We start from the raw sequence: 27319 nt of genomic DNA on the forward strand, positions 1-27319 counted from the left end.
ACAGGATGAGGAAAAACTTTTTAGGTAGCAGTTCTGCAGTAAAGGATCAGGACTGCTCTGAAACACAAGCTAACTCCACTGTCATACGAACAGAAAAAAAACACATGATGGTTTCTATAGACACTAAGCGTGAAGTACTTCTTCAGCTCACAGGGGCTCAACTGCAATAGCGTGTCTGGGTTTGGATGTCACTTAGAGCTGCTATAGGTGTGATGGGGACTACAAAGCAAGACCTTCAAACAGAAGTTTGTACAAAATACAAGCGTTAGGCATACATAAGAGGTAAGCAGAGGGCAATATTCAAGTGCATAAAAAGTTGTTACAAAGACAAAAAGGGCACTCTGTTCTTCACCTCTGTGGTGGACAGGACGAGAAGTAATGAGTTTAACACTTTAGCACAGAAAGTTCACACCAAACACCTAGTAAAGATAATTAAGAGTGGAGGAATAATTTAGTTGGGGAGATTATGGAAACCATTACTGGAGACTTTTAAGAGCAAGTTAGACATGTATCCACCAGGTAGGTGGATACCTGTCCATATAGGTATAGTTGAAACTCTTACTACTAGAATAATTTCAATTACCACTTACAGAGAACAATATTTATTATTTGATATATTCAACAAAGGAGACAAACAAAACACACACACTGACATTAGGAAGGAACCTGATTTGTTACATGCAGTGACAGAAAGTCTGAGCTTCTCCAGATAAGTGCATGCCTGTGCCTTTACACAGCCCCGGGGAATGCACATGCACACCACTGCCTGCAGAATTACGCCTTCTCTCACGCTTCTCCAACATCCCTATTAGAAGCAACAGGATAAGATGCCATCCGTACCGCTTAGAACATTTCAAATGCATTTATAATTATTGCAAAGGCAATTATATTTGCCAAGATCCAGAACCTGCAGAAGGATGATAAAGAAGTCCTGTTATTAGAAACATTAAATTAATTCCCATGCAAACTTCCTGGTTACAGAATAAGGTACCATTTAATTTCTTCTTTCTATAGATCAAAGTGAATTCAGGTTTATTTAATATCACCATTATTTTAAATATCAAATGAGGTCAGACTTTTTAATCTAAAAGCATTTTCTGAATAGGAAAAATTCCAAGTATGATTTCATATTGTTCATATTTTTTTCAAGCCCTATTGGGAACTGAATGGTGGCTTCTGACAAGGAGCTGGGGAAAGCTTACAAGGGCTTCAATAAAAGCAGAAATAAGTGATCATTAAGGAAAGTTAGAAAAGGCATCACATCATCTAAGAACTGTGAAAAAGCCAGAGACTAGGAACAGCGTTTGTGACACATTGCAATACGAATCCAGTGAGAGATGTAATTACTTTTTCTATGTCTACAGAACATGAGATTCTAATTGGAGAAGTAAGAAATAACACCACCTCTGCTGATGCTATTAGTTGCCTGCCATTGAAAGTGGACCTTGTCAGTGGATGTTTCCACCCTACAAAGCACCAAAAAACTACCTCCTTCTAAAATCCCTAAATGTTCTTATCTTAGATTAAAAAAACACAAAACAGATTTCTGAACTAATGTTTCTTACACATCGAAGTAGACAGAAGATGGAATTTTACCAAACTGCATGATATTGTTCACATGCTAGAAAAAATGCAAATACCTCACAAAACCAAATGAGAAGCCTGTCATGGCATGAATTTGGACAAGCACATATAACCAGAATAATAAACGAAGAGTTACTAGTATCATCAGTCAAGCTATAGAACTAGTAACGGTCATTTTCATGCAACAGTTTCTGTATTTTCGGTTCTTACTGTTGGCTCATATTTTAATACTCCTAAATCTAAAAAATGCTGTACCATGAAACATGCTTCTCAATGACTTCTTATAATTTGTTGTGCCTTTTAATTATAAACCTGTACAATTTATGGGAGATAGCACCAGCTGTAACCTGGAAAACAAGAAAGAAACCTCTGCCCTCTTCAAGAACTGTATATCATTACAATTTCAATACACTGCCTTGTAAGTCACAGGGAGCTGGCAGATAAAAGCACTGTACATTTCAGTGAAGTCATTAAAATGCTTAGATCATTTTATGGTTCATGCCAAAGCACCCGTAAAAGCTAGTGTGATTTTAAAAGTTAGCTGAGGTCATGGAAGAAACTGTAGTTTAGACTAACTTTAGAAAGCAAACGAGGGGAAAAAAAAAAAAAAACAGAGCAAGGAAGGCTCTTTGCAGTTCTCTCTTAGAGCTTGAAAATAGGATCAGTGACAAAATAATAAAATATTATTGATAAGGCAGGACTACAAGCTTGAAGTCTGCACTGCAGTTTTTACTAACAATGTCAACACTTGATTCACTTGCAAAGCTGGAACTTCACTTTATCTTCTTCAGATATATGCTCATGGTTTACTCTATGCCACAACAGTGAGAAATTCTACAGTACTTGGGAGAAGATGAATAAGGGAACCCTGAAAATGTACTGAATTATTTGCTAGGTGATGCAAAAAAATTACCCAAATTCAGGAACTGTTGGTGGGATTAGACTGTATGGGGTTAGTGACGTAGATATTTTTGACTGATGATAGACTGTGAAAAACAAGTTTAGTGAGGTACAATGCATTCCAATATATGATATTTGGGGCTAAAAATAAACCAATACACAGACTTTTGAAAAATATAAAACCCTTGAGATATTTGTATTCCTGTTGAAGCATTGCTAAAACTGAGTGTTTGTGAGGATTCCCAGTTGGCAAAAACAAAGGGTTCCTTAAAGAAGTTTTTGAACTTGGCTCTGAAATCAAAACTATTAGCAGCGTGTTCTGACAAACTATAACGATAAGGTCCCCCCTCGTTATCAAGCTCTGTATTCCCCAGTCATGTCCAGTTTCATCCGCTGCGGTGGAGAAGGGAGTTTCTCTGGAGGTTGAGGTCAAGTTACAGACGCAGAGTGTTTGAAAAAGCACTGGAGTATCTGATGAGAAATTGCATCAGGGGCCCTGAGCCAGGAGTATGTGATCCCAGAGCAGTTGACAGCCTATTTTTTCTTAGACAAGCATACAAAACTTAGTATCTTTTGGCAAGTGTACATCAGAAGTTGTTGGTTTTGATGCATGTACCCCTCACCTGATGTTTTAAGTATGTATAACCTCACGACTTCAGTGGTGTCCACAGAAATCCATTTATAGAGTAACAAATGTTATAATGTACTAGGCATGAACTAAACATTAATCCCATTTTTGCTGCTTTGTTGCAAATAGCAGATGCATTACACCATAGCTTTTCTAAATGAAAAGTAGAAAAAGAGTCTGTATGCATATAGGATCAGAGGAGCCAACCAGTGTTTAAACTGTAATGAAAATTAAATTCTGAAACAACAACAGGGTTTCTAAATATTCCTAAATAGTATTAGGAAGCAGATCTGATATTCAGACCCATTTTTCCTTATTAAAAAAAAAAAGTCCCTAAAACTTCTGTCTGTGTTGGGTATTTGTATAAACAGATTGTGGTTTAATGACTTTTTAGCCAGATGATTGCTCGCCTTCTTCATGGATGTACCATTTAAAAACACTGGTGACAGGAATATGCAAGTCCTTCCTTTCTATTTGGTGTTACTTTTACAGTGAAACTAATATAATTGTTTGGCACAGCTTGTGGTATTTGCTTACAGTAGGTTTCAGCAGGCTATATTTCATTTTGTCACAAGTTCTCTCTTGAGTCTAGGCTAGAAGTATGTTTCTTTTAACTCTACTGATACCATGAAAAGTAACACTGGGTGTTATTTGAGTATTGTTTATGCAGATTTTTTTTTATCTTCCAGCAGTGATATAATTTTAATACTGGACTGAGGCTAGATCCTGCAGACTTGCCAGTGCATAACTGCTGATGAACTGAAAGGCAGTCCTTCTTGCATCAGGCTCATGCATTTGTGGGATCACGTGTTGATGTGGGTTAAATTTGCATTCCATGAAGATTCAAGACCAATGCTTTGAATGGGTTGAGTGGGTGCTCTTGACTGCTATAAACTCAATTCAAGCCCACAGTAAACAGTAATCAGTCTCTCATACTGACTTATAAAATATCTATATTAAATATATCCAGGAAAATGACAAAAAATTAAGAGGTATATGGAATAATAAAGGGAATCTACCATTTACTACACTTAAATGCATTCAATACACTTTTACAAAGGAAAAATGAACAATTTTGAAACTAAGAGGTTGAATCTGCACTGGTTACCCCCCAAAACAGTTAGAAGGCCCACTGATCATTTGAGGTCTAGATTAATATAGCAAAGTGCAAGGAAATCAGGAAAACAAATGTGTAAAATAGGTAATTTTTAATAACGTGTTTTTATGAATGAGGATTTTGAATCTTCTGAAATTCATATCACTAGTGGGTGCACAATAATTGTATTCATTTAAGTTACTCTTAGTATCTAGAAGAATTCCTCAGTAGATGATTTTCAAAGCTTAGCCTTTACCTCAGGTAGGAGCTGCAGGGCAGGACGTAACCTTTCAGCTATGTTGGTAATTATGGATATACAAGGACTATGGGATTGAATCATATTCCAGAAATATTTGGGCTCGATCCTATAGTCTTTCCTGAGCTTTGCGCTGCAGCAGGGGTTGCTGAAATCCAGCTGTGCCAGGCGACATTGTACCCAGGGCACCTCCCATGGGGAACAGAATATGGAATCAGTTGTGACAAGCTTCCTCCCTGTCCCCTACACTTACACAGATCCCTGCCCTGCCAGTGTGTTACAGTCTTATAAGGCAGCTTTTTTTTTCCGCTAGTGAAAGCAAAACGGGACCAGTTCCCAGTTCCCGCTGCCTATTTTAATATGGGGTGGCTAGGGGGAAACGCAAGGGGACTCTGCCCCGCTGCATCCCTGCTGCCCCCGCACTCAAATTCTAGGAGGCTTTTGGTGCAATTAGCGGTTAAACTGAGTCAAGGCACTGGGTGTCAGACATGTGCAGCTGGGGATTGCTGGCTGGGCACCGCCAGCAAGTTTGGAACAACACAGTGTGAGCCAGCACGTATCTCAGCAGGAGTTTCGCCATCGTGCTGGGCTACAGCTGAAGGACCTCATCCAGAGAGAAGGGCAACGTCTGTGAAACGCAGCTGAGTCTGAACAAAAAGGTAAGGGAGGCTGATGTAGTCTTTCACTGTTGCTCATAATGTAAATTCATGGCTCAAACTGGACCTCTTTCTTTCAGCTAAATAACCAGACTATGAATCAACAGCATATTTGACATCATCGAGAATTCAGGATCAGTAGAATATATTTTCTTCTTTATCTTGTCTGCTTTTAGAGAAAAATGAAATAAAATTACAAACCTATAGTGTAAACAAAATTATCAAATCAGATGCAAAATGAAGATTAAAAATCTCATTTTCTCTTCTTGACATTCCTAAACAACAGTAAGGTTCTCCAGCAGCCCTACAAACACACATCTTTTCCTGGAAGTGGAGCAGTCTATTTCTTCCCTTTGCATATTCAGTGTTCTCAGAAACTTCACAAGCCTTTGTATCAAAGCAGTGTCACTGTCATTTATCATTTGTGGAAAATATGATACTACCATTGTCTGAAAGTAGATGCCTTAAATAAAAAAGTGGCATTTGCCTTTTAATTGCCCCAGATAGCACAATTATCTTATTGAAAGAGAATGAGAGGATGGTAACAACATAACACATTCACATGGGGGATGTTATCGAGCAGAAGTGTACCTGTCAGGAACCACACACACAAACCACAAACACACTTCTCCAAAATCCTTATGCCAGTGATTTAAAAGCCGTCAAGGACTACACATCCTGTTTGATTACTTGAAGAATTTATAGCCCAACTGGCATACCAACAATCTTTCTGATGTTAAAAGCATTAAGCTTTATCATTTACTCCTATTAATATTATCATCTATTGTTTATATGGAGTAGCATTTCAAGGTCCTGTTCAAGACCACATTGCAATAGATACTGAAAAAATAGACCAAAAGGCCTTGTCCCTGTTCATAGTTCAGGCTCTAAACCTTCCCGGAGAGTGCCTATGTGGAGGGCACTGCTGGATAAGCATCTAGCCAAGAACATCAATAAAAGCAGAAAGGAAAAAGGGCAGGAGGATGAGAGTAACTATGATATGGTCCTTGGCTTATATATATTGATACTGTGAAGTTGATAGAAGCAAGACCAGGCCCGGAAGGATAAGACCAAAATATAAACACTATATCGTCAGTTGAATAAATAAAAACCATGTTTCTGGTTCGTCTTTGGTGATATTCATGCTTTCATGAATCAATTTATACATGAATATCCATATATAAATTTCTACTTGTTCGACACAGGACCTCAGTACTGAACAAACCCATGCATATCCCAAGTTTTATTATTAAAGCAACCCCAGAAGGACTAATACAGTACTTAATAAGATAATTAGGACAAAAGACTTTGTAAGATTCTTACTTTCTACAGTCTACTTTTGGGGGGAAAATATTGTTCATATTTTTGTCATTTAAAAGGACACTATCGAGGTAAAAAGCCTCTGTTTTGACCATTCTTCATTACTGTTACTTGTGAAATATGGTTAAAATTCAATTCCGTTATCCTAAACTCAGATTATAATGCTCTGCTAATACAGTTTCAGCTCTTCCCTTAAGTTGAACAGCTACTGTTGCTGGCAATTGTATACCATTAACACTGTTTTTCTTATTTCAGTGGCAGTTCAGATGGATTTGTGCTGCATACAGTGAGCATAGGAAATCATAGAATCATAGAATCATAGAATCATAGAATCATTGAGGTTGGAAAAGACCTCTAAGATCATCGAGTCCAACCATCGACCCAACACCACCACCCACTAAACCGTGTCCCTAAGTGCCTCATCTACTCGTCTTTTAAATACCTCCAGGGATGGGGACTCATATTATTTTGGCCAGCAGTGCCTTGGATCACATCTGCACCCTAGATACCCTTTTCCTCATTACTTCGTGTCTGCCCCCCAGGGAGTTAGCACTGATCATCACCTCCTATATCACATCTCACTTGGCTACAGCATGTGCAGCGCTTTCAGGCTCATACAACGGAGCCCATGGGGACGTTCTAGACCTCATCTCCTTCTCCACCATGATGGTCTCTCATTTTGCCCTTCACTTCTGTGTAGGAGTTCCCATAAATTGATGAAATTTGTCTTAGTTCCAATCATTACATTTTGCCAGAAGCATGTGGTAATTGGCAAGGCATTACTTTGATTCGAAGGGGAGAGCTCATAAGAACCATGTTAGAATCCAGGTCAGTGAGAGCTTATCCTCTTAACCATATTAAATGTCATCAACCAATTTCAAGCTCACCTAAAGACTTCTGCAAGAGAGTGCTTCAATTCCTGGGAAACTTTCCGATATACAGGTATCACTGCGTCCTTTGTCTTTCCCACACTGAAGAGCATTTGAAATCAGACTCCTCTCTACCTGCAGGGTAAGAACAGAATAAAAGTAGCTCAGAAATAAATCTTCTACCCCTCAGAAAGGAGAGACCCAACTAGGTGTGCAAGATAAATGAGCAGACACTTCTCAGACACCCATTTTGGGGTCATAAAACTCCTTTCACAAGTGCTCTATTCATCAAGAGACACTTGTCTCCAGATAGAACTAAAATATCAACTATACCTCTCCAAGTGGCGCTTCAGTCCAGATTCCCAATCAAATGCTTTTTCTATCCACTCTGTGCTGCAAATGCTATATACCATGTAAACATACTTAAGGTACTGAGGAAAATAAGGCAAGATACTTAAATTATTTTTCTTGATAACCCCAGGAGATACAGCATTCAGAAATAATTAACCGCTGAATACCACTGCTACTTACTTTCTCACTCATTCTGACTTAATATGAAAAATGTCTCTGTCAGATCCACCATACCTGTATCTTCCAGTTTAAATGATGGTTGACTGATACCCACTGAGCCAAGACAGAAGCTCCAAAGCAAAAAAGCTTTCAAAACTAGGTAGGAGTCATTATGTACGTGGCCACCTCGGAACAATCTGTCTTCCTCGACTATTCATATTTCAGCAATATCACACCAAATCCTAAACAGTTGGGGTTATTGATTATACCAGGGCTCATCCAGCAGAAATAGCTGCACACCATCATCTTTTTCAGGACTTCACCACTGCCTCATCCCAAGCTCTATTGCAAATCTGTATAGAGTTTATGTTATATAAAAAAGGCATATGGTACAGTAAGCTCCAGTTATTCAGCTCAGACGGTTGAATTTCAGGAGTCATAACAAGGCTGCTCCCAAACTTTGACACTTGATCAAGCAATAATCTTCTCAGAGATTATCAAAATACGTGTTCTGCCATATACAACCATTTTATGAATTAGATAAATTGGACCTACATAGCAATATCAGATTTTGTTCTACTAGAGCTCAGGCACAGCTATAGTCTAAAACACACAGGATATTTCTGTGCCACATAGACTGCACATTTACAAAATAATAGCCTTTGATGGGAGTACCTGTTATGATAAGGCAGTTTAGCAATTGTTTCTAGGTAGATTTTTTAATGTGTTTACACTGTATTTTAAAAGCAGATCCAAACTTGACTTTAACTCAAATTTCCCGTATTTCCCAAACTGTTTGGATGCAAAGCTGAGTCACAAGTATTGGCAGAGCTCTCGGACACCCTGGGGAGGGAAGCTTAAATCCAGGCAGTCACCGGCCACAGGTCCTTCCTCGCACCTCCATCTCCAGTGTGGGCGCAGGCATGAATGTGCCTGCTTGCCATGACTCTGCCCCTATCCATCTCATAATTTCATGCAGTAACTTCAGATGCCTGAAGTCAGACAAGTCAACCCAAGTCCTTTCTATGTATATAGGCTGCTACACAAACATCTGAGGGTGTGCAGTGCTTTAGGTTGCTTTCTGGCTTGCATTTCACTGAGTACTACTGACAGAGATCTGTCTAGTACAAACAGATCACACAATTCTTATCAGAAGTCAGATTAAATAAATGTCTTCCAGAAAATAACATCTCCCTTGAACTCTTCCCCACTAGAACTGAACACACTGTTCCAGCAGACATCTTACACTGTGTACACAGGCAAGATCACTCCCCTATTTCAGCTAAATATTCCACTTCTTATGCACTAGTTCTCTTAACCACAGCCGTGGTCTAAGAACTCACATTGAGACATTCACTACTATGGGTCCAAAGTATTTTTCTCATAATTGCTTTCCAAAACAGTTTTCCATCCTGTTGGCAGAGCTTTATTATTTGTCCCAGATGTTTTTCTTTTAATTCGGCTGTATTTTTTTTAAATGTTACTATTCGCTATATCTAATGAGTCTTTTTCACAAGATATGCTTCCTATAAAGACATCCTGATAGCTATTAGTTATATTTTTAACCTCTGATTTGTGTTGCCAGATTCCCAAATTAATTATTCTTTTATTTTGCCCAAGACTGACATGAAGCAATGCTTCCCTTTTGCTCTTTTCTATATATTGTAATGATATTCATAGTCTTCTCATCTTTCATTTTTCAGTATTTCTTAAAGATGATGAGAGAGTTTTTCAGGTAATTCTCTGAAGACCTGTTGTGGTTTAACCTCAGTCAGTCGGCAACTGAGCACCACACAGCCGCTCGCTCACTCCCCCCCCACACCGGTGGGATGGGGGAGAGAATTGGAAGAGTAGAAGTGAGAAAAACTCGTGGGTTGAGATAAAAACAGTTTAATAATTGAAATAAAATGATAATAATAATGTAATAATAATAATAATACACAAAGCAAGTGATGCACAATGCAATTGCTCACCACCCACTGACCAATGCCCAGACAGTCCCTGAGCAGCGGCCCCCCCCCGGCCAGCTTTCCCCAGTTTATCTACTGAGCATGACGTCACATGGTATGGAATGTCCCTTTGGCCAGTCTGGCTGTGCCCCCTCCCAGCTTCTTGTGCACCTCCAGCCTTCTCAGTCGGTAGAGCATGGAAAACTAAAAAGTCCTTGGCTAGTGTAAGCATTACCTAGCAACAACTAAAACATCGGTGCGTTATCAACATTGTTCTCATCCTAAATCCAAAACACAGCACTGTACCAGCTACTAAGAAGGAAATTAACTCTATCCCTGCCGAAACCAGGACAAGACCTCTAATGTAAACTATTGCTATGAAAATGGTTAGCTCCAGCTGGTGTTCTTTTTAGAATTTGGGAAATGTTTGAGTGAGGTATGCTGATATGTTATACAACCCATGTGAATAGAAAAACAGGATCAACAGATCTGATAAGCAAACTAGAGCGTGTTATTCTCCTCAGGGAATTTGAACTCATTTGAACGAAGGGCAATCAGAACAGAGATCATCAAATCATGGAATGGTTTGGGTTGGAAGGGACCTTTAAAGATCATCTGGTCCAACCTTGCCCTGCCATGGGCAAGGACATCTTTCACTAGTTGCTCAAAAGCAAAAGTCAAAAGTTGCTCAAAGCCCTGCCCAACCTGACCTTGAACACTTCCAGGATGGGGCATCTACTACCTCTCTGGGAAATCTGTTCCAGTGTCACACCACCCTCATCATAAAAAATTCTTCCTTATGTCCAATCTAAATCTACCCTCTTCCATTTTAAAGCTTGCCCCTTGTCCTGTCACTACAGACCTTGGTAAAAAGTCTCTCTCTGTCTTTCTTATAAACACCCTTTAATGAAATGCTGCAGTAAGGTCTCCCCGAAGCCTTCTCTTCTCCAGGCTGAACAACCCCAACGCTTTCAGCCTTTCTTCATAGGAGAGGTGTTCCAGCCCCCTGATCATTTTCACGACCCTCTTCTGGACCCGCTCCAACAGGTCCGTGTCTTTCTTATGCTGAGGGCTCCAGAGCTGGATGCAGTACTCCAGGTGGGGTCTCCCCAGAGCAGAGTAGAGGGGCAGAATCCCCTCCCTCAACCTGCTGGCCATGCTTCTTTTGATGCAGCCCAGAATACAGTTGGCCTTCTGGGCTGCGAGCGCACATTGCTGGCTCATGCTCAATTCTTCGTCCACCAGTATCCCCAAGTCCTTCTTGGCAGAGCTGCTCTCAATCCCTTTATCCCCCAGCCTGTATTGATATAATATATGATATTCAATGAATATTTATTTGTGTCATCTTTTGCTTTCCTCTATTTTTGCATTTATCTGATTGTTTTATACTGATTTTCCATCTATAACCTTTATGCAAAAGCATTTTGTGTCTGACATTTTAAATGTGCATTTATTTGTAATCTTCTAATTCTCCAAGTTCTGATTTCTGCACCATTTCTAACTGTCCTATCCCTACTAATATATAATATATATATAAATGAACAATCTTGTACACTTGGCAACGCTTTTCACTCTCTTTGCTAACTTACATATTAATCACTTGGTTAGAAAGGAGATGTTTAAAGATCTCCAAGTCAATTATTTTTAATATTCACATTCTCTAGTGTTTCCTTCATTTTCCCCAGCTTCATGTGCTTTCACAATCTTCCCAACATTTACCCATTTCCAAACTCTGAAAACCTAATTTCAACATCATTCTCATGTTGTGGGGGAGAAAAAGATGTCAAAGCATCATAGGCCTCAGCTGGCAAAGTAAAGACGCTTTCTAGGTCACAAACAGAAGCATTATCAGCTATCTGCCTGCATTAATGAAATCACATAGTATTGGGATTACAGGGCCCAGCTCTGCCCTCTGCCCCATTCAGCATTTCCTTTGACCTCAGAAGGAGATGTGATTCAACACAAAACCTGGTCTATGGTGCTGAAGCAGTATAAGGTTTTGTCTGCATTTTGTTGATCTGTGAAAGCCAAATACCAAACCTAAAAGAAAAATTCAGACACTTGAAATTGAATTTAGACAGATTTAGGCACCAAAACTCTCCAACTCAAAATAACTTGCAAGAAAGCCACCTAACCCTAATGAACATAAGGTCACAAAATGCCTCTTTGGTTTTCATCCCAAATGCCCACAAGTGCTTTCAGTGTTATAAAAACTTGAAACTGTCCTGGTCTGAGCAGCGAGCCAGCCTGGTTTTGGACCAGCATCCTTCAGGTGATACACTGAGTGCAGAAGCATACTTCCCTACCAAATCAAATTTTGCAAGTATACGCAACGCTACCAAATGATGACAGCATAAAACACAGCAATGATGCACAAGGTGCCTGTTTCTTGGGAACACACATAGTGCAGGAATCATTGTTCAGCCTTTTAATTATTACACCAAAAAAAAAAAGAAAACAAAAACTATAGGTTCCACTCCTTTTGCCACCTCAGGAGACTACAGCCTCTGACTTCCCAGAAGTCCTGCTTTCTTCCGCTCTGTGAGGGACTGGTCAAAAGTAAAGTGAGTTGGGAGTGGAAGCCTTCTTGCTGAAGCTGAACTACTACACAGAAAAGAAGGCAAATTCATGGGATCAGAAAGGCAGTATACAAGGCCGTACCACAGAGAAGATCTCAATTGAGACTTGGTCTCTGCTGCCAGCATGAATAAACCTCTTGTGCGGAAGGTTGGAAAGGTACCCTTGTATGTACTCTCTCTGGGTACGAGTCTCTCCTGGGTACGGTATTTTTTTTGCTTGTTCTTCTGAAGTGCCCGATACAGAACAGAGATATTTGAGTACTTGATTAGGATGCTGAGACATTTACTGGACTTCTCTGCTGCTGTTATTCTGACAGGTCATGAGCAAAATTACTACACTGCAAGAAAGCAAACTGGAAAACAGCATTTGCAGATGTCTAGACACAATGTACCGTCAGATGGAACAAATAAACTTACAAAAACAAATGTCACAGAAAGCTTTGCAAAAGCATCAGGTGAAGCTTTTTTCTTAGCAGTTCAGATGTGGGAGCAGAAATGCACCGAGTTCCTTGGCTCTGTGCTAAAGGACACAGCTAACTGCTGGCTAACAAAACGCTGCCGAATTAGAACCCCATTCCCCCTCCCACTGAGAAGGTTCAGAGCCAGCAGCAGAACAGGAGCAGAGGCAACAGCAAAACGTACTCTATGATCCGCTGTAATTCACCCGTCCTCTCTCCCTTGCAACTTTTTCTGGAGGAGCACTCCATCTGAGTGAAGAACTTGGTAGCAAAGCCTGGAATAAAAACTGCTTCATGTACCTTGCTCCCCTTTCAGGAAGGCGTAAGGTCTAACCCAAGGGCCTGGCTCAGCGCCCAGCTTTCCCTGGCAGCGCCTGGAGTCCAGGCGCTTCTGCTGAATCTGCAGCCCTCTGTGGCTTCCTGGAGAGCTGTTATTTTTCAGGAGAGAGCAGAGCAAGAAAAAGCCTAAGAAGCTACTATGTTCTGTAGGTTTTCTGAGGCCCTTATGAATGTGTCGTGCCTTTCCACAGCAAATACGGTTTTGTTCAGAGTTACATATTAGTTATGAAATTCAGTTTTATAGGTAATACAGCAATGCTGCTGGTTTGTAAAGGACATCAAGAGGAGTATAAGAGTGATATCATATGATCATGTCAAGTATGTGTTCCTCCCAGTACTGATGATTAACTAGTGCACAGTAAAAATATTTTAATAAGCTGAAAAGTGACTTAATTCCTCTATATTTATTAGATATACATGGACTGTAAGGGAAAAAAAAAATGTTTCCTTGAAAGTTAATGATTGTTTTATGATTTATGATAAGGCTATAAATCTCTATGCAAAAAGGAGAGGAGATCAAAGGGAATCACATCCCATTATGAATCCTGAGGCAGCCTGAAGACTTCACTTTTCATATCTTGTTTCTTAGCAAGGCAAAAATTTGAGCTCGAAATGGAAAAAGATAAAGCAGGCTCTGACAATTGAATCATCATCATCAACTCTCGAGCTGAGTTACTATGGCAATGGCAGTGCTGCTGCACAGCTTCTTCTTACTCCTTCTACCAGTACAACAGCTTTGTAAATGTACATGGGAAATTTCCACCGCACGTGTGCCATGTGTGGCTCGCAGGAGAAGCCCACGGTCTCAGGTGCCCTGGTTTCTACTGAATGGGAGAGCAAATTTGTGTGACTAAAATAGGTGATCTGCAATTTTCTGTTTTCCACGGAAACAGTCTTGGAGCAGTAGGGAAAGGTCCAGGATTCTTCCTGCTCTTTTGTGCCTCAGAAAGGTACGTTCCAGTGCTTAGAAGATATCTTATAAGCATGCAGCATTTTTAATACAGGAATTGTAAGCATTTTTTTTCAGCTGTAACTATCTCACGTCTTTGAATTATAGATGTCTTGACACTGCCAGGGGAGGATGGTATCATCTTTTTGGCAGAGCATAGCTTGGAGCTCTACATAAGTAATGGATCTAATCCTGACGCCAGGTTAATAAATTAGTAATTATAACTCGCTATATATGCAACAATCAGTGTGTCAGTACTCACCAGTGTCCTTTTTCCTCTTCGAGGACTAGATGAATGCATCACCTTTCCTATTACTGATGGTATGTCCTCTGCACTGCACATAAAAGACACATTTGCTCTTAATTATTTTTGAGACAGTATTTAATATTTACGCTTTAACAGCAAACAGAAGTTCCCAACAGGAACTGGGGCCCTTTGTAGGAAGCATACATGCAAAGGAAGCCTTTGCCCAAAAATGCTATTGCTGAAAGTACAGTTTCTGCAAGTTCATTAAGTCCTATAAGCAGACATTTATGTGGAACCTCAAATGAGCTCCGTATCGAGAATTTCATCATCCTTTTTGTGGAAAAGAAGTCATTTACACCCATTGTGTGGATATGCATGCAGCCCAGATCGTGGTCCTGCTAATAAATGCATGTCTTTTAAGTAGACCCGCTCTGGGGAGCAGATGAACAAGGTTACCACATGCGCATTAATCAATAGGAGGGTCAACAACAATTATCGCAACGAAAGGTAAGAGAGACAATACAACAATTAAATATACTATGCAATGTATTGTCGGAGAATCAAGTTAAGTTTTTACGTCTCTACATGTTCCATAAAAAGCTGTCATTGAATAACGAGCAGAAAACATCTGACGCACTTTGCTATTTATATAGCTATACATCCATCATATCTGTACTGGTAACATCTGCCCTCTGTTACATATCTGGTTTGGTGCCTCAGCGAGAAATCTGTAAAACTGCAGACACAGCCTGCGCTCCGGCTGCCCAGATTTTCACACGTTTACCCTCCTCACAGCCTTTTCCGAGCAGGGGCAGGCAGCGCAGGCAGGAAGCGGGCAGGGAGCTGCCTCCCCGGGGCAGCCCGCTGACAGAGGTGCCGAGGCGATGCGGCTGCCGCCCCGGGGATTGCCGAGCCGGGCCGGGGGGAATTCGCCCCCCTCCCCGCCACCTGCTCGGCGACCTTGGGGCGGGCGGCAGCGCTGGCCCCCGGGCGCGGCGGCGCGGCCGGCGGCGGCACCACGTGTCGGGGCGGGGAGCGGCGGCGGCGGCGGCGGGGCCGGGCCGGGCTCCGCCACCCCCAGCGCCGCAGCGGCAGCAGCAAGCAGCGGCAGCGGCAGCGAAGGACCCCGGCTTAGCGCATCCCTCTCGCCCATGCCAGGTGCCTGTCCCCGGCTGCGCGGTGACTGAGGAGCGATGGGGCCTCTGCGGGAGAGCAGCAAGGTGAGGAGCCGGGGAGGGAAGGGGCGGCAGGGGTGGCTGCGGGGGGCCGGGCGGCTGCGGGGCGGCGAGTCGGGGCTGCGGGGACGGAGGAGAGGCAGGGGGAGGCAAACCCCGGCCCCCCCCCGCCCGCCCCGCGGGCGGGGGGGGGCCGGGGTTTGCCTCCCCCTGCCTCGATGGTGGAAGGAGGAGGGCGCATCCGAGGGGTCCCTGACGCCGGGGTGTCCCTTCCCGAGCAGGAGCAGAAGACGCAGCTGGAGAAGGAGGTGTCCCGCAGCCGCATCCCCCGCCTGGTCCTCCGGCCGCAGCAGAAGGTATCCCCCGCTTCCGAGTCGCCCTTTTCGGAAGAGGAGAGCCGGGAGTTCAACGCGCCCAGTTCCTCCGGGGGCTCCGGCAGGACCGTCAGCAGCAACAGCTTCTGCTCAGGTACCGCAAACGGACCCCCCCCCCCCCCCCGCCCCAGTTCTCAGCCTGGGGGTCACGGTGGGCCCCGCCATGCCAACCCCCGAGGCTTCACTGTCACCCCCAGACGCAGCATCCGTGTGTCGGGCTCATATCGAGCCCTACCAAGCATCCCGCTTTGCAGATGAAGAAGGGCAACCACTGATTTTTCCAGGGAAATCCAGTATCTGTTCTTTTAATACGTGTCCGTAAGCGACACCAGATGTTTCCATTTCGAGTTCTGCTATCCGCCACTAAAAAGTTGGCGGGTTTACTGCAGCAGAATAGTTGCTTTAATGAGAAATATTTGCCTTAAAAACTGCAGCATGGGTTTGAGGCATTCTGAAAAGCCCGTAAGCCAAAGAGTCAGTAAAACAGGGGAGTTGCTATTAAAGGTATCAGACATGGATCAAATACTGCAATTCCTTTTGGGTTTGTGGCGATGATCTCTGTGCATGAATCGGAACAAAATACGTAGGTGAAGTTTTTGCTGTCATATTGAATTGAGTTTTCTTTAGTTGAGAATTCAGGCTTCGCCTGACAAGCGTGTTGCCAGGTGTGAGCTGGGCATGATGTCTTCTCTATAGAGAGGGCAATGGCTGTGTGATATACCAGAAGTAAATTACTACTCTCCAACTGTAGACCACAAAAGTGTCATTTGCTCTTCAAAATCAGTATATCCCTTTACGTCAGGGACAACTTGAAACCAGATTTTTTATGTTAAATATTTGTCCTGTGTAGAGTGTAGCACAATTTAAGTGCCTCAATTAGCAGTGAATGACTCAGATACCTACTAGTGGTGAGGACTCTTTTAATTCAGTGAAACTCTTCACCGCTATGACATTATGCTCATGGATAACGGCATTGAGCGTCACATCATGAACACCTCGGGCTCTATATGCATGTGGTAATTTTAAAGGTATTTTGGTGACCAAAAATTTGGTTTTAATAGTCAGTATTTTGGAGAGCATAACATTCTCTGTCTAACTAAAGACCTGAATTATAACAAGTATTTTTGTAGTAGTTAATATCAGAGCAAGTTCCTGAACTTCCTTTTTGTTTATTCATAAAGTATTTCAATTACCAAAGGTTTTCCTGAGAACAGCCAGAAACACTCATATTTATCTTTGTCTTCACTACAGTGCATCAGATTATTATTTTTTTTAATTCCTTTAATGAAAAGCAGTGTATTGAACACTGTGTACAAGAACAGTCAATTTTCCTAGATGAGAAACACAATATCCATGTTTGAATTTACCATTTCCTTCTTAGCTTGGATAGATTTTGCAATTCAGGCTCAGTGGAATGATCTGTTTGGTTATTGTTTAATGAACAGTGCAGAGCGTTAAACAAACAACATAGTATTGTAAGAACGCTGAAGTCTTTTTCCCGTGCCTTTTGAATCCCTCCACTTACCTGCTTGAGTTTGCCTGTTACAAAGAAGTAAAATCTTTTGAAGCTTTCTAGGAATACATTATTTTTATGATCTCTCCCAAATGGCTGCTTTTTATCCTGAATTTTTTTTCCCCCCTATGTGTTGACAAGCCTTTCATCCTGGTTACTGACATTCTTTTTTATGATATCTTTTGGGTTTGTATCGCGTTTTTCAGATCTACTGAACACAGAGCTGCCAAAGTAATATCCTTGCTGTCCCACTGCCCTATATAGGCTGTCTTGAGTCCCAGCAGAGCGTTGTATTTACTCTGGGTGTGTCTGATCTCATGGCTTGACAGTTCTAAGGTGCCTTTCACAGAGGTACTCAAGAATGTCATGCGTCTCTTAACCTGCCTCTTAAGCACAACAGGTCCTATTTTTATTTCCTTTATTCATCTTTTATTCTTCCATGAATGCTGCATTGTTTTAGTTTGATTTTTTCCCGATGCTGAGAGCTTTGTGCTTCTCAAGCTGCCTGCAGCACCCATGCAGGTATGCACTACCCGGTTTGAGTGCTGCGAGTCGTCAAACCTTATGCAGCGAAGGATCAGCCAATGCACTGTCCTCCATCCCAGTACGTGGTTTTGTTGTTGATAGGTTCGATGGATTTTTCACTGTGATGCAGCTATGACAACACTCACTGCCTTGATTTCCTCATTCTCTGACATCTCTTCCTTGTCTTCCACTTGCAATCCTTCTTTATCATAGTACGTCTAATTCAGATTGAAATTCCCCAGCGGCAGCAGGTGGCTGCTGGTTACTGTTTCTGGGGAGGGGATGGAGAAGAGCTGCGTGGAGAGGTGAGTGGAGGGGCCGCGGTCTCTAACCTGCCTCTCCTGGTGCTTCGCTAGGCACTTACCATCTTCGCTGAGAAGTGACGTGCGCAGAAAGTGTATTTAAAATTAGCAAGTAATGAATTTGGAATAGGTGCGCAGATGAATAATGTGATGAACAATAGTGTGATGGCATTATGAAAAATTTCATGAGCATTTGGATAAATGTCTTTTTTTGTAACTTCTTTGGAGCATTAAACTCCAAAAGGTTCTTGATAAGCAGCAGGTAGTGTGACTTGGCCTCTGGAATAATTCATTTCCTCTTTACCCTTCTCTTGACAAGTTGCTCTCTACCTTTCTTCCTTTATTATTGACGCCAAGTGGTTATGATCAGTAGATTTCTTTCTCCCCCAGTAGAAATGATTTTTTTCCTCGTCCATTTAAATATGTATTTGCTGCTTGATTCCCTAGAGCTTCTGAGGTTGTCTATTTTCCCTGGGTGCTTACATTGGTCCCAAGCATAAATGAAGGCTTGGAGTTCTTCTTTCTCTCTAAATAAGAGCAGCAGGGTCTTCCAGGTATCGTTAATGTTGGTTTAGGTAGAGGGAACCTTTGAGAACCATGGTGGTGCTGCAAGCATGGTGGCAACAGCAAAAAATACCACGCGGCAACAGACAAGAGACACTTTGTTTTAATGCTTAGTTTCTTTTGAAGAAGTTGTTAGTTCTGTCTGAGATAAGTTTTAAATTTGCGTGATCATCTCCCTCTTTATCCTGTGTGACGGGATCAGAGACTCACTTGATAGCGTTGGTCAATTATTTGCAATTGACTTTCTGTCAATTTTGCTTTATAAGTCCGTATGAAACATGGCGAGTCTGTTAATCTGTTTTATCTGTGATACTCCTGACAAAATGTATTTTTAATATTCTTTGTTTCTGCCAAGTGAACATGGATGCTCTCTGGATGTTGTGTAGCCAAGTTGAGCCTCTGTATCAGTATTCACTCTGCACAATCCTTCCTTAAACTCTCAGCACATCTGGGGTCCTGCTTGTCATTTGATACGGGAGCACTTCTCCTCCTTCAGCCGCTGCCCTCCTTCGGCTTGGATGTCGGCCACAGAACTCGTATGATGTCAAATGATGAAAAAACACTCTCCCAGCAGCTTCGTCTGGCTCAGCTGCTACCGAGCATTTGCCCGTGTCATGCATGTTTTCCTGAGAAGTTGCACTTGGCTTTGAAGCGGCTGCACGCGCTTACCTTGTCAGTCGGGAGGAGGGCGTGATTTTAAACGTTGCAAACAAATCATCTGCTCACGGGTCCATGGCTGAGCGGCTGCTGGGCTGCCTTTGATAGTTCCAGTTGCAGTATTTGCTTGATAAGAAATAAGATATTTAGGGCGGGGCATTATCCTTGATTTTTGTGTACACGTCCTTTTGATACCAAGCCAGTTGTGTATTGGATCGAAGGCAGCCTGGATGTGCTAAGCTCAGTAACAGTCTGTTTAGCTTTTCATTTTAAAAGGATGTTAGTTTGGGATATACTTTTTTCCTAGTTTCTGCCTCTGAATAGCTCAGCTTTTAGATTTCTCCTTATGAAGAAGGGTTGTTACATGCTACCTTTATAATGACGCCCAAGCTTTCCTTCAGCCTTTCTTCAGAAGCCAGCCGCCTGAATTTCTGCAGGTAATGCAGCAGAGCTTTGTTAACTGAGATGTAGCTTTGCAGGAAGCATTTGTGCACTGAAGAATCAGTTCAGCAAAAGACTTTATGAGCCAGAGGACCCGTTTTGTTTCAATAGCAAATGGTTCCACTTTTCTTGGGCTTACCTGCAAATTGCCTTGTTAACTAGACTGCGTAATACTACGGGCCATTGAAAGACAGTGGCGTCTCTGTATATGAATGATTGTGACTCACTCCAACAAAGTTTTCAAAAACAGGAGTTGAAGCTTCTTTTTTGCTTTTTCTTTCAAATTTCAAGGTCTGGGTTCAGTGCTTATTTCATAACTTGTTCTTTTCTGGTGTAGAGATTTTTTTTAAATCTTGTTCTTTACATGCATGGCACAATAAACACGCTCTGGTACCGTGGCTGCACTGTAAGCCCCGGGGTGTAGGCGCTGCAACAGGAATCTCAGTGTTACCGTTCCCTGCTCCCTTGCTCCTGTGCACGGTCCTCTTGAACTCGAAGACTATTTGCCAATTATCCCAGCTGGTGATGGATGCTGGGGCTGAATTCGCAGTGCATATGTCAAAAAAATGCATGTAGGCTTTAGGCAGGCTTATTTAAGCCAATGTGAATGCACTACTCATATTACTAGCCACAGACCAGAGCAGAAGGGAATTTGTATGGATGTTACTGGACAAAATGCTGTACCTTCTCACACTCCGGTAAGTAGTTTCTTTGCTAGAGCATTGAAGTAGGTTGTATTGTAAACCAGCTAGCCTTGGAGGCTACACTATTAAAATGTGTGTACTTAAATATATATTTCTGAATAGAAACAGGTAGAGGAAAACAAATTTGCAGTATTTTAATAAGGCAACAGATTGAGGCTAGAGAGTTATTATGAATTACTGAAAATAATTACCCCTTTTATTTGTGTATGTATATATGTATGTATTATTATGGAAACAGTGAGCTCTCCCGTTCTTCTTGTTTCTTGTTATAAGAAGAAATATTTTGTTTAAATAGTTCCTTACTGGTTTATTTGTTGTTTTTTTAGTCTGAGTTACTGAATCAGAGAGATATGCTTAAAAGTGCTCAAGTATGTGATACTGAAAGTTAGCTTCTCTTTCCTGCAGTCCTTTATGCTGCACTGTTCCACAGTCTTTTTGCCATTTTTTCAAACTTCTGAAGTGGAGGTCTTCTCCAGTGCATTTGTTTGCAGCACTCTGTAAGGCAGTTCAGTAATCACTGTGATATTAATTTGCAAAAACGTTGAAACAAAATCTGCTTTCAAAAACGCACGTATGGCCTTTGCATAAGGGTGACACTGGTGACATGCTTCCTTTTCTCACTGCTGCTTCCCTGGAGAATTTCCTGCTGGGCCGGCTTACGTGCAATAATTTATTATTGCTTCATATTGTTAACCACCAGTTCTGTTTCTGCAGCACAGGGATCTGTTCCAAACATGGAAATGAGAGAAGTGCCTAGGTACTAAAGAGCAAAGCCTGCCTGTTCCTCCGTTTTTGGCCTTTCCCTGCTTCCCTTTCAACTTCACTATTTATTCCCTCTTACTAAGTAACGATCCTTTTTTTCCTGTGCCACACAACAACATCTGGAAGCCAAAATATTTGACCTTTTGAATGTTTGTTGTCACCTTTTTATGTTTCTGTCAGCACTGTGAACCTTTAAAGCCTGACCCAGAGCCTCCTGAGGTCAGTAGAAGAGTTCCCGTTGTCTCTGGCGCATTTTGGATGGTGTCCTGAGAACGCTTAGTGCCTCACCCTTTCTACTACCCTGTTTGTCGCAGCTTGCTGTGTACTATGGACTGAATTCTAAGCTATATCCTGTATTTTCTTCACCAACAATGTGTAATCTAATAATTTTGTTTTAAAGTGGTTTTCATGCAATTTTCTATTGAGTTGAATGTTGCCATGTGTATTGAAGAACATCACAACTTGTAGCAGAAATGAACCTTTAATCAAAAGTCTTTGATTCCTTTTGTATTAAGAGAGAAACTTGATATTTTAAAAGAATTTCTACATGACATGTTTTTACCCTACAGTTATAGGATTAATACAAATCCTTGAAATTTTGGAATGGTGTTTTGACATGTATGTATCACCAAATACGGTGAGTGGGTTCTATGGTGATGCTGAGTGCCAGTCTGGGTTTGGTGGCAATTAAAAAAAAAGAAAGGAAAAATATGCATAAAGCAATAATGGATATAATATATGTGATTTCCACGCATCATTAGAAGGTAAACAGTGCAACCTTATGAGGTGATGTTGAAGCTGTGAGGATCACAGTCATACACTGTCAGCCGTAGAGGCAGAGCTATATGAGGATGAAGAAGTATAACATGTTGTACCATTTGAGGAACAGGTACAAATTTCTATGTATGTGGTCTATTTAAGGTTTTTATTTAAAAAAATGTTACCTTCAAAATTGGATAGAATATTTATAATTTCTTTGCTGCATAATGGAATTAAACACATAAAAGCACACACACAAAAGGTCATCTATATATACATATATTTCACACATATCACACCAGTGATATGAAATGGGTAATATTCCTCTCCCACCAGAAGTAGCAGCAGTGGCTCCACTTCCAGCTATGGGCCTCAGGAAAGGTTAGTGAGGTCTACTAAAGTGGTTAAAAACCCCTACCAAACAACCAAGATTCTTCTTTGTCTCTTTTTCAGACTCCTTCCCCTCCTGACCTTTAGTTAAAACTTTCCTTTAAAGTTTTCAAATAGATTTTCAGTCCTTTATCATCTTAAACCCATTGTCCAAATGTTATCTGTGATGTGATATCAAAACTCTAGGAGCTGTGCTATTCCTGACCGCAGCGCTCTCCTAGTAACAGTACTATTTTTACTGATATTTTTACTAGTAAGCCTTGATGCTTTTGTTCTGTAATACTAATACCATTAGTGGTGCTATAAATGTAATGACAAAGCCAGTAAACTACAATTATATAGTCCTTTTTTCACATGGTTTCCCAGAACTCACGTCAGTCCTGCTTGTTAGTGAAATGTTCAAATAGAAGGAAGGTTAGTAGATTTGCTGCCAAAGTCAATTAAAATTTGCTGCTTCAGTGTAACTTTGGTATTGTACAGTCAGATGTCAAGAGCTGATACCTTTAAGGACATGTTTATGGGAAATACTGCATCGTAAAAGATGCCCAAGCTGTAGAAGGGGGTCAGTCCATCTTCTTTCACCTTCCTCTCCCCTTTTCTGCAGAATCTGAACCTATCACCGTTCATGCCATGCTGTGAGTGAGCAGAGGGGACCTCTTGCTGAATTCAGTGAGCAGCTTCCATACTAAATTTTCGGTAGTGACCATTAATGGTCAGCCTCTGGGTGTGATGGAAGAAAGGTCAAAGGGGCTGGTGAGGGACAGGTGTAAAAGTTGCCTGTATATTAATGATAGGAACCTCAGCAACAAGCAAAAGGAGTTGAAGATGTTTAGTCTTGATTTTACTTACTTCACTACTGGGTTAGATTTTATGACTAGAACATTAAAATCAATAGTTCCAGCTTGCAAGATGGACTGGGAAAAATAGGGTGGCTCCCAGCTGTGGACTGTCTAAAAAATGTAAAGGAAAAGTATGATCCTAAGCATGTAGGTTGTACGGAACCTCTGGAGATCATTTCATCCAGCCTCCTTTTTGAAGCAGGACTGTTTCCAGCACTACGCCACATCAGCCATGGCTTTGTCTGTCCGAGTCTAGAAAACCTTCAAGGACAAAGAGTTTGCACAGACTCTCTAGGTGACCTCAGGGAGTGGTGGAGCTGCTAGCCTGCCTTCCTTCACAGGCAAAATGGAGCATAGTTAATTCAGGTTCTGTCTGCAGAGACATGGAGATTAAATGTGGAATTAATTTGCTTAGCAGGATTTCGTATAAGTAGGCCTCCTCTCTTTTCCTGACAGGGCTACAGTTTTGGTTGCTCTTCTGCTTTGCTTTAGCGTACTTGACTTCTGGTAAGACACTTGCCTCACAAGCAATAATATAATAATAATAATATTCTGAATAATTTTATTAAATACCAACCGCAACAGATCTTAAAAATAGCTGTAAAATGAGTTTAGAATTGATCAGAAGGACCAAAACCAGTAGCGTTTTTAGGACTCTACTTTTAGTGAAGTTATTAAATATTTTTATCAACAGTCTGTGTGATTTTGCAGGTTTGCAGGTGACAAATTGTTTGTAGCAAATGACTAATCTTCTAGAGTACATGAAATCACCTACTGGAATGGCTGCAGTAAAAATGAAATGTTTTAGTACAAATAGGAGCTGAGGAGAATATTCACACCTCTTACCTTAATCTGTACTCCCTAAATCATTGCTGGGCAGGTGAGGGTGCCTCCAGAGGGCCATTCAGTGTCGTGATGAGGTGGGAGTTAGACTCCTACCTATTGAGACCCTGATGGTGTGCATGTCAATATACTCCACCTCTGTCTTTCTATGTGTACTACTCATTGTATACTATTATGTTTCATCCTGCTGCTTTTACTGTGGTCCTTTGTGTTGCCCAGTTGTTCCAGAATGATACTGTGAATCTCCTGTTAGCAATGTTTTCTGACTGGACGGTGAGCCCTTACACCTCACTGGTTCAGCTGCCCAAGTCAGAACAGTGGTTGTGCTAGTCAATGGAAAGAGATGAGATCCTCCAGACAAGTGACTCAGAGTAGTGGCATGACTGGAGAAGCCTAAATTGGGCTGTTGTTCTGATTCATCCTCCAGAGGAGCCTCTTTCTCCCCATTTAAAACAGAAGGAGACTTAGCAGGTGGAAGCTAGGTGATATATGCCCTTTGGTGTCTGTCAGCAACTTTCATTAATGCATAAAACACCCCTGTGCTACAAGAGCAGTCACGAAAAGACCAAAGCAACATGTAGGGGGTCAAAAAATGTGGAGCAGAAAGCAGGTTGGGAGATTATCCTGAAAAATTCTGAAATACCCTTAGTGGTTCACTGTCAATAGCCAGCTCGCAGTGCACCATCCTGACAGAGCCGTGGCTACCTGGCCTAAGAGATCCCAGGATGAACGGAAAGGGAACCGTCAGGTAAAAGTCAGGGAACTCTTTTTGCCTTGGTACATTGAACTTGTAAAAGTTCATTAGAGGCTCATGTTTAATTCTGGAATCCACATTTCTTAGTGGAAATGCAGAGTATCTACAGCCTGAACATTGGTCAAGGGACCTTAAGAGAAGATGAAAGTGGGACAGTAGACAAGGGATCAGGTAGGGGATGGACAGTTCGGACTCATAAAAGTGCATAACTAGATCTGGCAGCTAGGAGTGAGGGTAAAAATAAGTCAGTGGTTCCTCAGCGAGAGCATCATTAATTATTTGGATGCATTATGTAAGGAGGTTGTAAATTCACTGTTTCTTGAAGTCTTCAGGAAAAGGCAGTATTTTTCTAAAGAAGGCTCTAAAGCATATTCCAGTGAAATTTCTAAAGCCTCTGTGCCCAGAAAATCAGAGGAAATCATCGCATCACAATGTATGGCCTTAAAGTCTATGAGAACAATATTTTTGTCAGTTGTTAGAGTATTATTATCTTTAACGCTGTTGTTTATACTTTGACTTTACTATTTGAAAGCTAGTCAGTGCATGTAAATGTCAGAGTGCTCTGAGCAACTTCCCTGATTGTTTGTTTGAGGAGACATTATCCTGTGCTTGGCTTTGAAACTTGGCAAGCGTGTCTGATCTGGAAGAGGGGTTGGACGTAGAGTTTCAATGATGAAATCCAGCTGATGTTCAAAGGGAAAGTCTACTCCCAGAACACTCTTAGGAGGCCACTGTGAAAAAAGACACCATGAATATTGCTAAGAAAGCAATCAAAGTCGTGTGTTAGAAATTTATGTGTTTTTTCCTCCTGTGCAAGTAAATAATACAGGCAAGATCAGAAGTATGGCCTTTCATAGCAGTATTTGCCAGCTTTCTCTCTTCTATCTTCCTGATGCTCACATGCCTGAGAAGGTAAATCAGGTCTATCTGTATTCCTGAGAAGTCTGGACCTGAAATCCTTACTGGGGCAAAACTCTTGCCGAGTTACAGGACTGAATCCTTAACTGACCTTGCTGAAAATGACATTCACATCATGCCTTCAGCAGAAAGTGAATCCCATTGCGGGCTCGTCTGGTCCTGTTACACCCTTTCCAACTTTGGAGATAGATTCCTTATCTTGGCCCATTTCTGGGCAGGTGGAGGTCTTCAGCTCCTTCTGTCAGAGTTGTCAGTGGGGTTTTGGAGGAGGCTACAGGTCTGCAGGAACTGCTGAACCCACACCGCCACGGTTGCATCCTTCCTCCTGCAGATGAGGAGCAGAGGTGTTTGCTGCGGCAGTGAGCAGGGCGGGCAGTCAAGCTGTCTGCAGGACGGGGCAGGCATCAGCTTGATGTGCGGTCAGGGTCCACGGGGAAGTCTGCTGCTCTTCTGTGGGGAGTTCACCGACAGTATTAAATACAGTTAAATAGCCTGCTAAGGCTTTGGTAGCAGGGAAGAATGAAGATACGTGCAGGCAGTTTGGCTTGCACCGAGCAGTTGGATAGCACCTCAGTTCACCAGGGCTTCTCCTTGTGCCAGAACAGTGAGTTGCAGGTCGGGTGGGGGGTGAATCCCCCCAGTGTGCAGCAGAGCTTTGCTTGCCTTTGGTGGTGAGCACCAGTGTTTTGTATGCAGCTGTTCCTTTCTGTGGTAGTAAACATTTTGATTATTCAAAAAAGCACCAAAAAAGCTGACACAGAAAAATATTTCTCTGCAGCTTGCCCTAGATTTGGAAACTTTATCATTTTGTTCACATTTCTGACTAATACTAGGTAGAAGGAGTAGAAGTTATACATTATATAAAAGATAACAAACTATCAGAGGAGAGGGAGTACAACAAAATTGTTCATTTACTTCAGCTGGGATGGGAATGCTCACCTGGTTATTGATGAGTCTAAAAGTCACAAGGGGTGTGAGTAGAGGAGAGCTATTGCTCTTTGTGCCAGGCTCCTTTGTTCCTTTAATAAATGCCCCACTGCAACGAAAGCTGAAGTCCTTAAGGGTAAAAGGACGATATGTAAATATGACATAATCTGATCATACAGTGTCACCAGTGTGATATCAGAGGCAATGGTGGGGGGAGTGGTAATTAAAATATTTATTTTTATATGCTATTTTTATATGCTTTCTTTAGTTACTCCATTTCCTTATAACAGTTAGTTTTACATACTTGTTTTTTTAATGCCCTAATTCTTAACACTGTAGTTTACTTCTTTCATTGTTTAAAGGTTTTATCAGCTTCTGAGGTTCTTCCAGGTAGCACCCCTATAGATTTCTTCACTGAGAGGGTGGTCGGTCACTGGAACAGGCTCCCCAGGGAAGTGGTCACGCACCGAGCCTGTCAGAGTTCAAGGAGCACCTGGATGACACTCTTAGTCATACGGTTTAGCTTTAGGTA

The 27319-nt window shown here is 41.7% G+C and overlaps 1 protein-coding gene and 1 long non-coding RNA gene across 3 annotated transcripts in view; one reads left to right on the top strand and one right to left on the bottom strand.

Annotated features, from left to right (window-relative positions):
• Positions 1-7371: 7371 nt before the first annotated feature.
• Positions 7372-15289, bottom strand: LOC143156165 (uncharacterized). The gene is made up of 3 exons (XR_012994576.1): positions 14978-15289; positions 14356-14428; positions 7372-7444 (listed from the first exon to the last, which is right to left on the bottom strand). It is a non-coding gene; the product is annotated as an uncharacterized LOC143156165 (long non-coding RNA).
• Positions 13975-27319, top strand: part of SYBU (syntabulin) — a 43822-nt gene continuing 30477 nt past the window's right edge. Inside the window, exons 1-3 of one of the 2 annotated variants that reach the window (XM_076329217.1) lie at positions 13975-14094; positions 15499-15560; positions 15797-15983. In XM_076329217.1, the coding sequence (XP_076185332.1) occupies positions 15534-15560; positions 15797-15983 (214 nt within the window). In that variant the 5' untranslated portion in view covers positions 13975-14094; positions 15499-15533. Of the gene's footprint in view, positions 14095-15432; positions 15561-15796; positions 15984-27319 lie in introns of those variants that run through there. The other variant, XM_076329218.1, reaches the window with a different exon arrangement.

This window comes from Aptenodytes patagonicus, chromosome 2 (assembly GCF_965638725.1).
Source record: "Aptenodytes patagonicus chromosome 2, bAptPat1.pri.cur, whole genome shotgun sequence".
Classification (NCBI taxonomy): domain Eukaryota; kingdom Metazoa; phylum Chordata; class Aves; order Sphenisciformes; family Spheniscidae; genus Aptenodytes; species Aptenodytes patagonicus.